The sequence below is a fragment of the Sander lucioperca genome, chromosome 24 (assembly GCF_008315115.2).
Source record: "Sander lucioperca isolate FBNREF2018 chromosome 24, SLUC_FBN_1.2, whole genome shotgun sequence".
Lineage (NCBI taxonomy): Eukaryota > Metazoa > Chordata > Actinopteri > Perciformes > Percidae > Sander > Sander lucioperca.
Window position 1 is genome coordinate 2,785,952 of NC_050196.1, and position 13,591 is coordinate 2,799,542.

The following is a 13,591-nucleotide window of genomic DNA, read 5'->3' on the forward strand; positions in this document are numbered from 1 at the left end:
CTTTAATGTCATTGCACATGTCACAAGTACAGAGCAACGAAATGTAGATAGTGTGTAACCAGAAGTGCTTAAGCAGTAATTAAATAACAAATTAAATAATGTGCTACAGTATGAAAATACGACCCACCTCCTCCCTGTAGGCCGACTGGTCGTTGTCCGTGATGGGGCTCATCACACAGCCCTGTGGTACGCCTGTGTGTAGGGTGAGGCTCGAGGAGCAGTGGTGGTTAGACGCTGAATACTTATGATTCCAAGGAAAGAAACCATTTTTATTTCAGTGACCCACATGGTGTTTCCTCTAGCACCAACCTCAGAACAAAGTAGGGTAGTAAAAAGTAAAATATTTCCCTCTGAAATGTAGTGGAGCAGAAATATAAAGTTGCATAAAGTGGTGTAGCGAATGTAGGGCTTTAAATTGACTTACATTGATTGGGTAACATTGTAAAGTTAATAGCCAATTTGGCCGGTGATGAATGAAGCGAATAACTTGCGTCTGTTTGAATCGGCAGGCTGCAGAAATGATTTAGCAGCGTTGCCAGATTGGTCTGTTATTTGCCAAGAAATTTGGGCAGTTTTGTGTGTGTTATGCTTGGAAATGTAATCTTTATCTGGCAACACTGCTTGTAGTACTAATCCTACATTTCCCATGAACACTATGTGGTGGCAACTATAGACAACATGGACGATTTAAGCAAAATGGTCTACTCCGGATACAGCTATGTGAGTTCACTTTTCTCTCTCTTTCATTTCAAAGGCTTTTTTTGTTGTGGCTTTTGTATTTGGGTTGTAGCTTTTGCGCTTATATTGTAGCTGTTGCATTTGTGTTGAAGTGTTTGTATTTTTGTATTTGTGTTGTAGCTTTTGCATGTAATCTTTATCTGGCACCATTGCTTGTAGTACTAATCCTACATTTCCCATGAACACTATGTCATGGTGTGTCATACAACCGTGGGCTACGTGCCCAGCGTGTGTGATATCGGTCAAGCTGCCTACACATGATTTCGCGATTTGCTCCCTGTGCACTGCTAGGCAGGGCGCAGAGCAAAGCGCAGAGCAGGTATACGTCATCAAGGGTGGAAAGGAGGCTATTTCCCGTTGCTAGGTAACAACATGCTGTTATCTCATTGGTTGCGCTTTTGAAAGGTCAGCACCAACTAGGTCAAAGTTGAAATAATTTGAACTTTGAGCGCAGCGCAAAGCGGAAAGTCCGAGCAGTGCGCGACACCAGGGGTAGCGCAGCACATACTGTAGATGGAACTACATCTCTCGTCTCGCACAATATACGTCACATTGCTCACTAGCTAGCTAGCTTAGCTCTGTTCCACAACACATGTAACGTCATCTTTGCAGCTGTAGTTTGAACCATCAAACCAAATATTAAAAGTAGAAATGCATCCTATTCAGTACAGAATAAGCAAACATCATTTCTGTATCACTCATTGTGACCTATAAGCTAGATAGGCAAATGACTGTTCAAGGGAACAACTTTGCATCTAAGTGCAGGTAGGTGGTTAATGTGTAATGTAGAAAGTAAGTTCAACAGCTGCACATTTGCAGTCAGACACAGACGGAGAGGAACAGAGAAGAGACGAGGATGGAGAAAGTTCTTCTGAGCATCATCGTTGCTGTGTCAGGAAAGTGTTTCAGATATTTATAAAAGTTACTTATTCCATGTTTGTGTATGGCTGTTATCTGTGATACATTTCCCTTTGTTGATGTACAGTCTTACTTTAATGTAAAATGTGTATTTGCATTAGTGAGTTAAAGGGTAAGATACAGAAGTGTCTGACAACATTATGGGATGGATCCCTACAGAGATAGACCTTTTAGTTAAAGAGTAAGATCCTTTTAGTTTAACATGAAACAGCCTCGAAATCACCATCACCAAACCCACCAGACTCCATGTAAATAATCAGGACTTTTAGCGTGTATAGAGCCAGCATATTTCCACCAGACTCCATGTAAATAATCAGGACTTTTAGCGTGTATAGAGCCAGCATATCTCCACATGTAAATGGGTGAATTAAGGGTTTATTTCAACCAAACCAGAGTGGTGATTGTTGGAACAGTGGAAAGATGAACCAAGACGGCTTTTGATTTTGTGTCTCTCGACTTTGAATGAAGTGTGTTTCACGATGCTAAAATTACTGTTTATTTCAACCCGGTCTCACGGCAGTTCATGAAATGGTCACATTATTTTGATCTATTGATTCGTGTACAGGGACACGATTTTCTTGTTTATTTCGTGGTGGTCACCACGAAATGGGAACGTGACCATTTCACAAACTGCCATGAGCTGCAGCCTGCTCTGGGGGACGCCACAACGGTGAAATTAAACGCCACACGCCGGCGACAACAACGGGACGGACCGCCACACGCGGGACGCGATCCCCGGTCTCTGGGGGACGCGCTACAACAACGGGACGGTTGTAGTTAGGAAAAGAAGAATGGGGAAAGGAACCGTCACACATAGGAGACGGCGACAACAACAGTGACGGTTGTGGTTAGGAAAAGAACGCAGAAAGGAACTGCCACACGCGGGACGCGAGTCCCGGTCTCCGGGGTGAAAGTCCTGTGTTGTTTGACCCATCCACCCCCCAACCAACCTCCTTGCGCAGATTTTCGGCTTTTCAATACTACTCGCTACTGTAATCGTGCAGTTATCACGAAAGATGCTTCCCATTGAATACAATACTTTCAAATTCGTCCTCACCACCACGAAATAAACGACAAAATCCTGTCCCTGTACATGAATCAATAGATTAAATAACGTCACCATTTAACAAACTGCCATGAGACTGGGCTGTTTATTTACATGCAGTCTGGTAGGAAAATGGGTGCTAGGGATTTCCGAGCTGTTTCTTGTTAAACTAAAAGGATCTTACTCTTTAACTAAAAGGTCTATCTCTGTAGGGATCCATCCCATAATGTTGTCAGACACTTAGAATAATAATCTGAGTCTGTCAGCAGCAAAAACAGAACTTTTACTCTAACTGATGCTGAACATTTGCCCATTAATGTTAGATTGCAGCTTGTTTCGTCTTGCTTGTTTGTTACACTTTAAGTTGCTGATATTAAATCTGATTAATCTGCACGTCTGTCACTACAGAGCTGAGTGCTGTCTCATCACCTGCCGGACGTCAGTATTATTTTGTGTATGACTGGAAGAACTTTACTGAAGCCCAAAGTTACTGCAGAGAGAAACACACAGACCTGGCAACTATAGACAACATGGACGATGTGAAGACCCTGAACAACATGGCAGATTTAAGCAAACAACTATGTGAGTTGACTTTTCTCACTCTTTTTTCTTTCAAAGTCTTCAACACAATGATGTTATTGAAAGGTGGTTCATAGTAACTAATAAATAAATGTAGTGCAGTAAGTACAATATTCCCATTTGACATGTAGTAGGGTAGAAGTCTAAAGTGTTTGAGTGTAAACTTCAGCAGAAAGTGTTTCCCTGTTCAGGCTGTCTCCTGAACAATTCGTACATAAAGCTACTGTTTTTGACACTTTTTATCAATGTTTTTGTGGCTTTTTCTGAGATTTTTGTTGCTCTTTCCATGCTTTTTTCAATGTTTTTGACAACGTTATTGTACTTTTTTTGTTGTTTAAGTTTTTGCCGCTTTTTCCGACTTTTTTTTTCATCACTTCTTTCAGCGTTTTTTATGCTTAATTAGAATTAGCGCAAGCGTATTTTTTGGCAGAATGTGGATCATTCCCACACACACAGAAACGTGCTCGGTTCCCAGGAGTGTTTTAGTCCAAACCTCTTTCTTTATCCTAAACTTAATTAGTCTTTTTGGTGCTTAAAGTTAACTGTCGTTGCTGCATTCCGCACACTTTTTGTCAGCTAAACTCAACTATCAACGGCCGCTAATTCCTCTGCGTCATGTGACTGGCCGAAAGGTTGCCTAATCTCATGGCATATTTTACGAATTGTTGTGCATTAAGTTTTCTTAGCATACCGTAGGAACCCGTTGAGCTGCAGAGGCATTGTAACAAAAGGAGGGGGTTTTGTATTAGAAAGACATCCACACAAAATATCCACATACAGCAGAAGCCTAACTTCAGAAAAACGGTAAATGTTGTTCCCTAAAGTGCATCACAAAGGGATCTCTAAATGTCCAGTATGAACAGCAGAGAGCAAAACCTGTTTTTATATGGATATTGTTTTTAAACTGACTTGAAAAATTATTAACCTTTTAACATCTTTTTTACGACATATTTAAAAGCTTTTGATGCTTTTCTTAGGTTTTTTAAAGCTTTTCTTAAGCTTTTTAGAAAGCTGTTGGTGCTTATTTTGGCGCTGATGAGTCGTAGAGGATCAGACTGATAGTATCAAGACTGTTAATGGAAAAGTTATGTGAAAATATGGCCTCAAACAAAAGCTATATTAAATATTGCTTTCAGCGAGCCTGGATAGGGCTGTACGATGATGTGGACAGCTGGGAGTGGTCACTGTCAGACACAAGTTTCTACAAACCCGGGGAGACGGAGTTCAGACAATGGCGGACAGGAGAACCGAATAATAAATCTGGTAAAGAACACTGCACAGAGATGTATGATACCGGGCTATGGAACGACAACGATTGTGAAGCCTCCAGGAGGGCAGTCTGCGTAGATGTCAGAGGTGAGAATATTAACTTGTAAACTTGACCTTCTCTGCTTCTCTTTGCCTCTTTGTTTTCATTATTTGTGCTTATGTGGTATCAGTTATCATCAAATTATAGGAATTAGAGCAGTCATTGTTGTGCCCCTGTAAAAGGGGAAAATAGAATTAACCACACGGACACAATGTTGGTTCGCTCATATCCAAAGTTGTAATGTATTTTTTCAGCAACATCATAATAGCAGGTTTACAAGATGTAACAACCCATGTATTTTCTCTATTCACAACACAATAATATCCCTTTAAGTATCTCAAACAGTTTTTGTAAGTAACAGTGAAACAGTATTTTCAGTGACAAACTAAATATATTGTAGCTGCAACTTGCAAAATACTTCTGCTATGTATTTATTATTAATCCAGAATCGTTTACAATTTTACTCCCGTTGCACCAACATAATTATTTGCTGCACATTTAACACTGTAATAGTCAACACTATTATTCTTAAACTGCAGCAATAGCATTCTCATACAAACAATATAAAACGAGTGAACACAGACACTGGCGATGTTACATTAACGTTAGTACCACGCTTCACCTAGCTCCGCGTGACGCAGTTAGCCTGCAGGCTACAGTAGAGCAACACATTTACACTCAATCCTCCAAATTCATATGTTTGAGTTATCACAGTAACTCAGATTTTACTCCCTTTCTTCTTTACAGACTTAAAGCACATATACATTGATCAAACATATCACATACTTATAATTATTAATATGTTATTAGAATTGCTTCACTCACATCCAATGTTGTAATGGACGAGCGGAAGCCACACATTCCCCTACAGTCTGAACAAGGCATTAGTAATCAAACACAGATTAGCAACTTAACTAGTACTTAAAACAGCAAACAAATAGAAACTCAAGGAACTTAAGGAAACAAAGAAATACTGCAAAATGTCATATTAAGTGCATTTTTCCCAAAATCCTATAGGTATCTTTGACAGCATTTTAAACACAAATCATATTTTTATCCTATTTATCTTTTAAGCCTCTTTAATGTGAAAAGGTCAGAGTAATGGATTACCGATCTACAGATCATAGTGCATTTTAACTCAATAAAGAAATGAATGACCATCTTTTTAACCAAGCAGTGCAATGAATTACAGCATTTTAACTTAGCAGTTTTAACTTATACTTTTATGCACATTTTTAAGTATATTTTAACCTGTGTATGTATTCCCATTCAATGTATTCAAAATATCACTGTTATATCATCAGCATCGCTGTGGATAGAGACGCTTTTGCATATCTCAGCCAAAGTATATATGCTATCAACACTAAGCTTAGCATTCGTGTTTGCCATGCCACTCTGAGGCTCTGGGCCAAATTTGGTGAAGATTGGCCCTTAGGGAGTGCTACAAATACGTCAATATCTCATGAAGGGCTCATCCGATTTTTACGAAATTTGGAGGGTACAATAAAGAGCCACTGCTGAGGCGTGGCCTATTACACACTAAAAAATGCTTTTAAAATGCATGTATAAAATGAATGTAAATGGGAAGTTTGCATTTTCAATTCACTACAAGACCTTGCAGCTCACACGTTGCAATATTTCCTAATGTTTGCCTTGCCGGCGTCGTGCTTTGGGTTTGACTTTCGTAGCCACTGGGGAGGCTTAGATCCCATCATAACTGCTTGCAGTTCTAGTTAATTTAAATTTGTATAAATTCATTAGTTGGTTTATGTGGTTCCTTTTATCTCAGTGGTTTTATTTTATATATTATAAAGGCATGAATAATTTCATGCCACATCTGGGAGGCTGTTTGTTGTGGCAGGGTTCAACATTAAGCATGGCCCGATGGCCCGTGGCCGCAAAAGGTTACTCTGTGGCCAATAAAATATTTTCCATGCAGGTCTCTCTTGAGAATGAGACAGGAGAACGTAGCGTCCCTTTCAGCTCAATGATGCTATCGAGAACAGCTCTGTTGTTTCTGATAAAACCATGATGTTGCAATCCATAATCCATTTCCGAACGGTGATCCGCAGCCGAAGTTCATCCATTTTGTTTGCTAAGGGACCGTACATTGGTGAGAAAAATGCTGCGTAGTGATAGCCGATAAGGAGTTTTGTTTTGTTTTTATACTTTTACATTTGGGCCACCAAAAATGTACTTTGGCCTCCAAGTGTAGGGCCTTAGTGGCCCATGGGTCCAGTGCTTGAAAATATTAGTGTCTATCCCTGCGTGGTGCCTCTGGACTTCTCTGTGCTCCATTTCCAGGGCCAAATGTGACTTTTATCCTCAATAACATCACCATGAAGTGGACCCAGGCCCAGAGCTACTGCAGAGAACACCACACAGACCTGGCCAGCATTAGAAACATTACGGAAAACCAGAAGGTACGTGACGTAGCTGCAGGACACAGTGTCTGGATCGGCCTTTTCAGAGAGTGCTGGAAGTGGTCGGATGGAAGTAACTCCTCATTCAGGTACTGGAGTCTGAAAACTAAGGAACCCAACAACAACCAAGGGGCCGAGGCTTGTGTGGCTGCATACTTTGAAGTCTCTGGGAAATGGGAAGACTGGCCCTGTCACTACAAGAGAGCGTTCATTTGTTACGGTCCAGGTGAGTGCTAACCCGTGATTCAAATAGCATTTCAGATTCAGGTTTACTAACTAAAACAATACAAAACATAAAGTTTCAGCACTCCTGATCTGGATCATTTTCATGGAATTGTTTGGACAGATAGCATGCACCACATCATTTTCCTGCCTGTGTTTAAATTGATAGTTTGTGGGGTTTTTTTCAAAATAGTGCCTGTTTCAAAGAAAGTGATGAAAGTGAAGTTTGAGAACAAGAACAATCTGGATCTGAATGACCCTGCTATGATGGAGGCCATGTTGAAGCAGGTAAATCATGTCATACTTTTATGCAAAAACAAAACAACCAAATGACTTTTAACCCAAAGTGCGACGCCGGAGTGTGTGACGCATTGTACATCTAATTAGAAGTTGTTAGTGTAAGTGGTGAATCCAATAGGCTACGCCCATTTTGAGCAATCAGTAGAGGATTGTAGAAGTGGCCTCAGGGGTGGCCCTAGATCATATCCTCCAAATTTCTTCCAAAAAATCGCAGGAGCCTTTTATGAGAAATAAACTCTTTATATTTTTAGTAGCGCCCCCTTATGGCCAATCATCGCTAAATTTGGTCCAGAGCCTCAGAATGGCAAGGTTAACAGGAATCTTAAGTTTTGCGTTGATATTATTTACTTTGTACAAGATATGCAAAAGTTAATGTTTTGGTCGCTAGCTACAAACGTGTTTGTTCGTAATTTGCACGTTTTTGAACCGAGATAAATTCTCTTATTAACTTTTTGTCATGTCCATCTGGAGATGCTATATGGAAAGTTTCAGGCAGATTGGACGCACGATCTAGGACGAGATTGAAAAAGTAGGCCTCTGATATATCGCCGTTTTGTGGAACAAAATTTTACACAGAATCATATATCATAAGTTTCAACTACATTTAGGGAACGCATGGATGTAAGGTTTTTTAATATGCAGTGTACAACGACGAACTTCCGACAAATTTGAGATTTGCTCTGCAAGTCAGTCTGGCCAAGAGCCCATTCATGCCCATTTCCAATTTTTCCAAATCGAGGCACCAATCACAACCGTTGAGGCGGGCTTTACACGATGACGATAGCGCAGCGAAGGCGAGCAGCTTTTTGTTTACATTCAACATGACGGCTACCGAAGCGCAGCAACCCATTGATGCCGCTGTCGCTGCTACGTCACCCGGATCGTTGGTCTGATTGGTTGAAGGACTATCCAGTTGCGCCCAGAGGGTTTGAGCGGCGTCCGTTGGTGACGCCCCTTTGGAAATGAGCTGTGAATGAACCTTGCCCAGACCCACTCACAGTTACAGCTGAGAAGGGTCTGGTGTCAACCAGGCTATGGAATGGTAGTTTTAGGGCAAAATGCATTATATTTATAATAGCTCCCCCTGCTGGCAGAAGTGTATCAGTGTTTGTGCCTGAGGTCCCTTCAGGGGACCAATAACAATCCAGAATGTGATCTCTGTCTCTGTCTGGGAGTGATGATGTGGAGAAGTTGTTTTGTGTCTCAGCTCCAACAGAAGCTGAGGGACCAGGGGCTGGACGACAACATCAAACTGAGCTGGAGGAAGCAGGCCGATGGAAAAGTCTTCCACAAGGAAGACAAGAAGACAAACAAGAGGAGGAGGAAGAGGGATGAGCTGTAATGTTGTATTGCTGCATTTATTTTCATCAGAGAAAAGTCTGTTTCTTTCCTCAAAGTCCATAATAATTATAATTCTTCAACATCTTTGGTACTTTTGACACTTTGTATTGCCTTTTCAATGTTTTTGATGTTTCTTTAAAACATTTGTCGCTTTTTTCAAAGATTTTATGGCTTTTTACGACATTTTTAACTCTTTGTCCTATGTTGCCATGTAACAGGCCAGAACAGATCTGCAACAATCAGCTGATTGATCGCAGGCAGAAATGCTAAATATTCACTTCTTCCAGCTTCTTAAATATGAAGATTTGATGTTTTACTTTCTCATAATTGGTCATGAACTTAAAATCTTTGGGCTTTTGGTCGGGAAAATATAACCGACATGTTTCACTATTTTCTGTGTGGAATCTTTTAAATCTTTATTCAAAAGACAAAAAAACCCTCTTCATTTGAGAATATTGTAAAAATAATTATAGGTAATATTGTTGTGTTGTGTGCAAACTTTAAAGGAGACTATTATATACAGCTTTCAGGTTCATTGTTGTATTTTGTGTTTCTACTAGAACATGTTTACATGCTTTAACCAGAATATAATCAAAGTTTTAACCTTTATGTAAATGCACTGACTAACAGCGAAAACACACCGGATGCTGAAGCGCCGCGAAGTGTAGATTCGTGCCCAATCGCACGCGTGGCCATTCATACCGGACGCACGTTTCTCTGCGGGTCACAAAGCAATCCTTCTCTCTGCTCTCTCTGTCTCTCTCCATGTCTGTGTGTGTGTCTCTGTGTTTGTGTGTGTGTGTGTGTGTGCGTGTGCGTGTGTGTCACTCTGTCTGTCTGTCCATCCGTCCGTCTCTCTCTCCGTGTGCCTGATCGCGTGTCTCGCTATAGACTCAGCTAAGAAGTCTTAAATCACCATAAACCTGTGTTTTATTTTGTAACAGCTGCACTGTGGCCTTCCTGTTTGTGATTACCTGCCTGTACTTACTGGCTTGAGACATTCGCTCGCAGATCGCACAAGAAATAGAGGAGATGCCGAGAAGATCGCTGCAGCGGGCCAGCATGGGCGGCGACATTAAAATAGCTCCGCTTCATGGCTAATGGCAGCGCTTCCACAGCCAGTGTGTTTTGGCTTCAAGAAAAAGGGTCTGCTTTGGGGAGTCATATGAGATAGGATAATTCAGTGCATTTTGGTGCACATTAAACCAGCAAAATAAACTAAACATAAATGAAAAATGTGTCTTTTTAACATGTTTTTAAATCTGATACAGTTTTGATCCTGAACATTAACTTACTTAAAGAGATGAAACTCTTGTAACTGCTTCAGCTAAACACACTCTCCCTGTAATCAACCTTCTAATTGAAAATGGAGATGCCTCCAAATGCGTGCCGTAATTACCATTATCATTAGTGAAAGGAAGCTACTTCATAAACACTTGACTCTCGAGTGCTTACAGCTTTCCTCTGAGTAATCTGGTGCAGCATGGTATCTTACCCAGTCATGTTGTGGTAATGCAACTAAAAGGAAAACATTCATCACATTCTGAAACTACAAACGGACGTTGCATGGGAACTCCAAATAACCACTCTCTCTGTGCTGCCGTTCTCCCATTGGTTGGCTTCGCCAGGTCCTTTTGGCCCCCTGGTGGCGCTCAAGCGTGTCCACGCCTCTTAGCGCTCTCCTGGTCCAATGGTTCTTCAGTCGCTCCCATAGGGAGGAGCGTACCTGTAAGTCATGTAACTCTTACATGACCACACTCATAACAGTTGTTTCACAACCTGTCTCTCATCCTGTCTCCAGGTATTTTGTACTTTTCCACTGTCCCGTACTGATGTAACCTGTCAATACCAGCTCATCATGTGTTAACAGGAAGAGTAATGATCTAAACAAGCTTACACACTTATTGATTATCTAATCCGGCTTACACACATATTGCACAGAGCACCATTGTTTATCTGCTCAAGCATGCTCACACACATTTGACATGAGCACAGTTGCACTTTTTCCTTATCTACCCACATTTCCTAAAAACATGTAACTTCTTAGTAAAGTCATTATCATATTAAGGTACTTTAGGATGTTAACTTTAATTATTTCTTCACACATTTCTTTCACTTTAACCCTCCTGTTTCCTTGGGTCAAATTTGACCCATTTTCAAAAAGTTTCTATGTCAAAAATGTGTTTCTGTCAACCAAAAAAAAAGAACATGGATGTTCCATACAACTATTACTCTTCACAAGTAAAATAAATGATGACTCCACTACTTTCATTGAATGTTTCATTGTTTTATTCAATTGTATAGCTTTTGAAAAAAAAAAAAAAAAGATCAAAGAACGTTGAAAAAAATGACAAAAAATGTTGGAAAAAAATTCAAAAACGTCAATAAAAGCGCAGAAGAAAATGACAAAAACATCGAAAAAATGTGACAAAAGTGTGGAAAAAGACGACCAAAACATTTGAAAAAACCCATGAAAAACAAAAAGTTGCACGGTCGACGGGAAGACAACACGAGGGTTAATGTACTTCCACATACTTCAAACAGATCTGAAGCCATGTTTAAGGTCTCTGGGAGGAACCAGCCAGCCAGAAAAAGCTCGGTTCAGCCAGACGTAACGTTTTGTTCTGTTTCTGTCTTTCAATAAGAGGCCCAAGGACAGCGGTTTGTACCAGCTACTCCGCTTGACTCTGTTCCCGTGGGTGAACAGTATTGATCCTAGCTGCTGAATTAGCATTTTCATATCACCTTTCCTCATTTAAAATGGTAATTGCTGATATCTCACCCAGGACAAATGGTTGGCTGGGGAATGGCAGCCGAGGGCGATACCGATCAGCCACAGAGAGTTAACGAGCTTATCATCACAATGTAAATAGCTGTGTGTGTGTGTGTGTGTGTGTGTGTGTGTGTGTGTGTGTGTGTGTGTTGTTGTTTCAGGGCCCCGTCCCTCCTGTGGAAGTGTCACGGTTAGTAATCGAAGGATAAACCGGAGGAGAATTACAAACGACTGTATCATCTGTGTGATGTGACGGCGTGTCGACTTTAAAGGATGAGCGTCCTCGGCTGTTTGTCATACTCTAAGAAGACTGGAGACTGGAGTATCAGCCTCTCTGGGAGCATCGTAATAATTCAGAAAAAGGCCAGGGAGATCTGCTGGGCAATGCAAGGGCATAACTTTGGGTTCAACATTTGGGGTGTTTGAGATCTCCCATGTTTTAAGCATACCAAACACTTCATTTTCTGCATTTTGATGAATTTTTCTGCTGCAATTTGTGCCTTTTCTGTATCAATTTATGGTGCAAATGTTTTTGTTTATGTAAAGGAAATTCTAATAGGTTTTTGGGGGGGCTGCAGTAGCCAGTTTTTATTGGTGGGGATTACGCCTATGAGTTGATCAGTCTCATGTTTTTTTTTCAAGAGTCACCTTTCTTTGCATTTTTTATGTTTTTTTTCAAATTGTTTATTCTACAAAAGTTCATAGAGAAAGGTACAAAGGGATACATAGAATAGACAAAACAATACATTTACATTTCATAATGCCAGAGCAATGTGTGACATCATTTCATATTATATTTAATAACCTAAATGTCTTAATGGCTTGTTTGTTGTTAATATTAAGTTATATCATTGAAATTCCTTAATAAAGTGCTGGACAGTCAGCGCACTTGGTCTGTTCAGTACCATCTCTGTCCATCAGCTGTCTCTGTCCATCAGCTGTTTCTGTCCGTCAGCTGTCTCTGTCTCTGTCCGTCAGCTGCTGTCTCTGTCCGTCAGCTGTCTCTGTCCATCAGCTGCTGTCTCTGTCCGTCAGCTGTCTCTGTCCGTCAGCTGTCTCTGTTCATCAGCTGTCTCTGTCCGTCAGCTGTCTCTGTCTCTGTCCGTCAGCTGTCTCTGTCCGTCAGCTGTCTCTGTTCATCAGCTGTCTCTGTCCGTCAGCTGTCTCTGTCTCTGTCCGTCAGCTGCTGTCTCTGTCCGTCAGCTGTCTCTGTCCGTCAGCTGCTGTCTCTGTCCATCAGCTGTCTCTGTCCATCAGCTGTCTCTGTCCGTCAGCTGTCTCTGTCTCTGTCCGTCAGCTGTCTCTGTCCATCAGCTGCTGTCTCTGTCCATCAGCTGTCTCTGTCTCTGTCCATCAGCTGTCTCTGTCCATCAGCTGTCTCTGTCCATCAGCTGTCTCTGTCCGTGGTGCTGAAACATGTCAAATTGTCTTCTTTGTTCTTCAATCCTAAGTTGTTAGATGGGTCTGTTCTTTATGTTTTATTTGACTTATAACATATGCATTCATCAGATATTTTACTGTTTTTATTTAACGGTTTTAATTTTAAAATGACTTGAAGCTCCCCCCCCACTGTACTGAGAGTCTACCTCCGCCCCTGATGACACACACACACACACACACACACACACACACATATATATATATATATATATATATATATATATATATATATATATATATATATATATATATACACACACACACACACACACACACACACACACACACATACACACACAGACACGCACACACACACACACACACACACAGACGGTCCTGTCGTTGTCTTTGACTGGTGACGTCTGAATTGTATTTTTTTTTTTCTGACGTTCTGTGTCACCTTCTTTCTGTGTTTTTGTCGCCTACAGTGTTGGATAATACAGATCATCACTGTGATAATTAAGCAGCAAAAATAAAGTTTGAATACAAGAATCTCCCGGTGT

At 40.8% G+C, this 13,591-nt stretch overlaps 1 protein-coding gene across 3 annotated transcripts; it reads left to right on the plus strand.

Moving 5' to 3' along the window:
* The first annotated feature begins 296 nt into the window (after positions 1-296).
* Positions 297-8,945, plus strand: LOC116048643 (proteoglycan 3-like). 3 transcript variants are annotated; one of them, XM_031297820.2, is made up of 5 exons: positions 297-720; positions 4,417-4,636; positions 6,894-7,238; positions 7,428-7,522; positions 8,742-8,944. In XM_031297820.2, exons 1-5 carry the CDS (start codon positions 679-681, stop codon positions 8,874-8,876), a joined length of 837 nt encoding a protein of 278 aa, XP_031153680.2. In that variant the 5' UTR covers positions 297-678; the 3' UTR covers positions 8,877-8,944. The 3 variants fall into 3 exon arrangements, with proteins under 3 accessions (XP_031153680.2, XP_035854717.1, XP_035854716.1); XM_035998824.1 differs by lacking the exon at positions 297-720 and adding an exon at positions 3,112-3,283 and having other exon boundaries at positions 8,742-8,943; XM_035998823.1 differs by lacking the exon at positions 297-720 and having other exon boundaries at positions 4,344-4,636; positions 8,742-8,945.
* The last annotated feature ends 4,646 nt before the right edge of the window (positions 8,946-13,591 follow it).

Coding starts and splice junctions, on each gene's coding strand:
- LOC116048643 (XM_035998823.1), top strand. CDS start 4,357: ATGGAAAAGTTATGTGAAAATATGGCCTCAAACAAAAGCTATATTAAA. Junction 4,637..6,893: donor AGTCTGCGTAGATGTCAGAG/GTGAGAATATTA, acceptor CTCCATTTCCAG/GGCCAAATGTGACTTTTATC. Junction 7,523..8,741: donor TGGAGGCCATGTTGAAGCAG/GTAAATCATGTC, acceptor TTTGTGTCTCAG/CTCCAACAGAAGCTGAGGGA.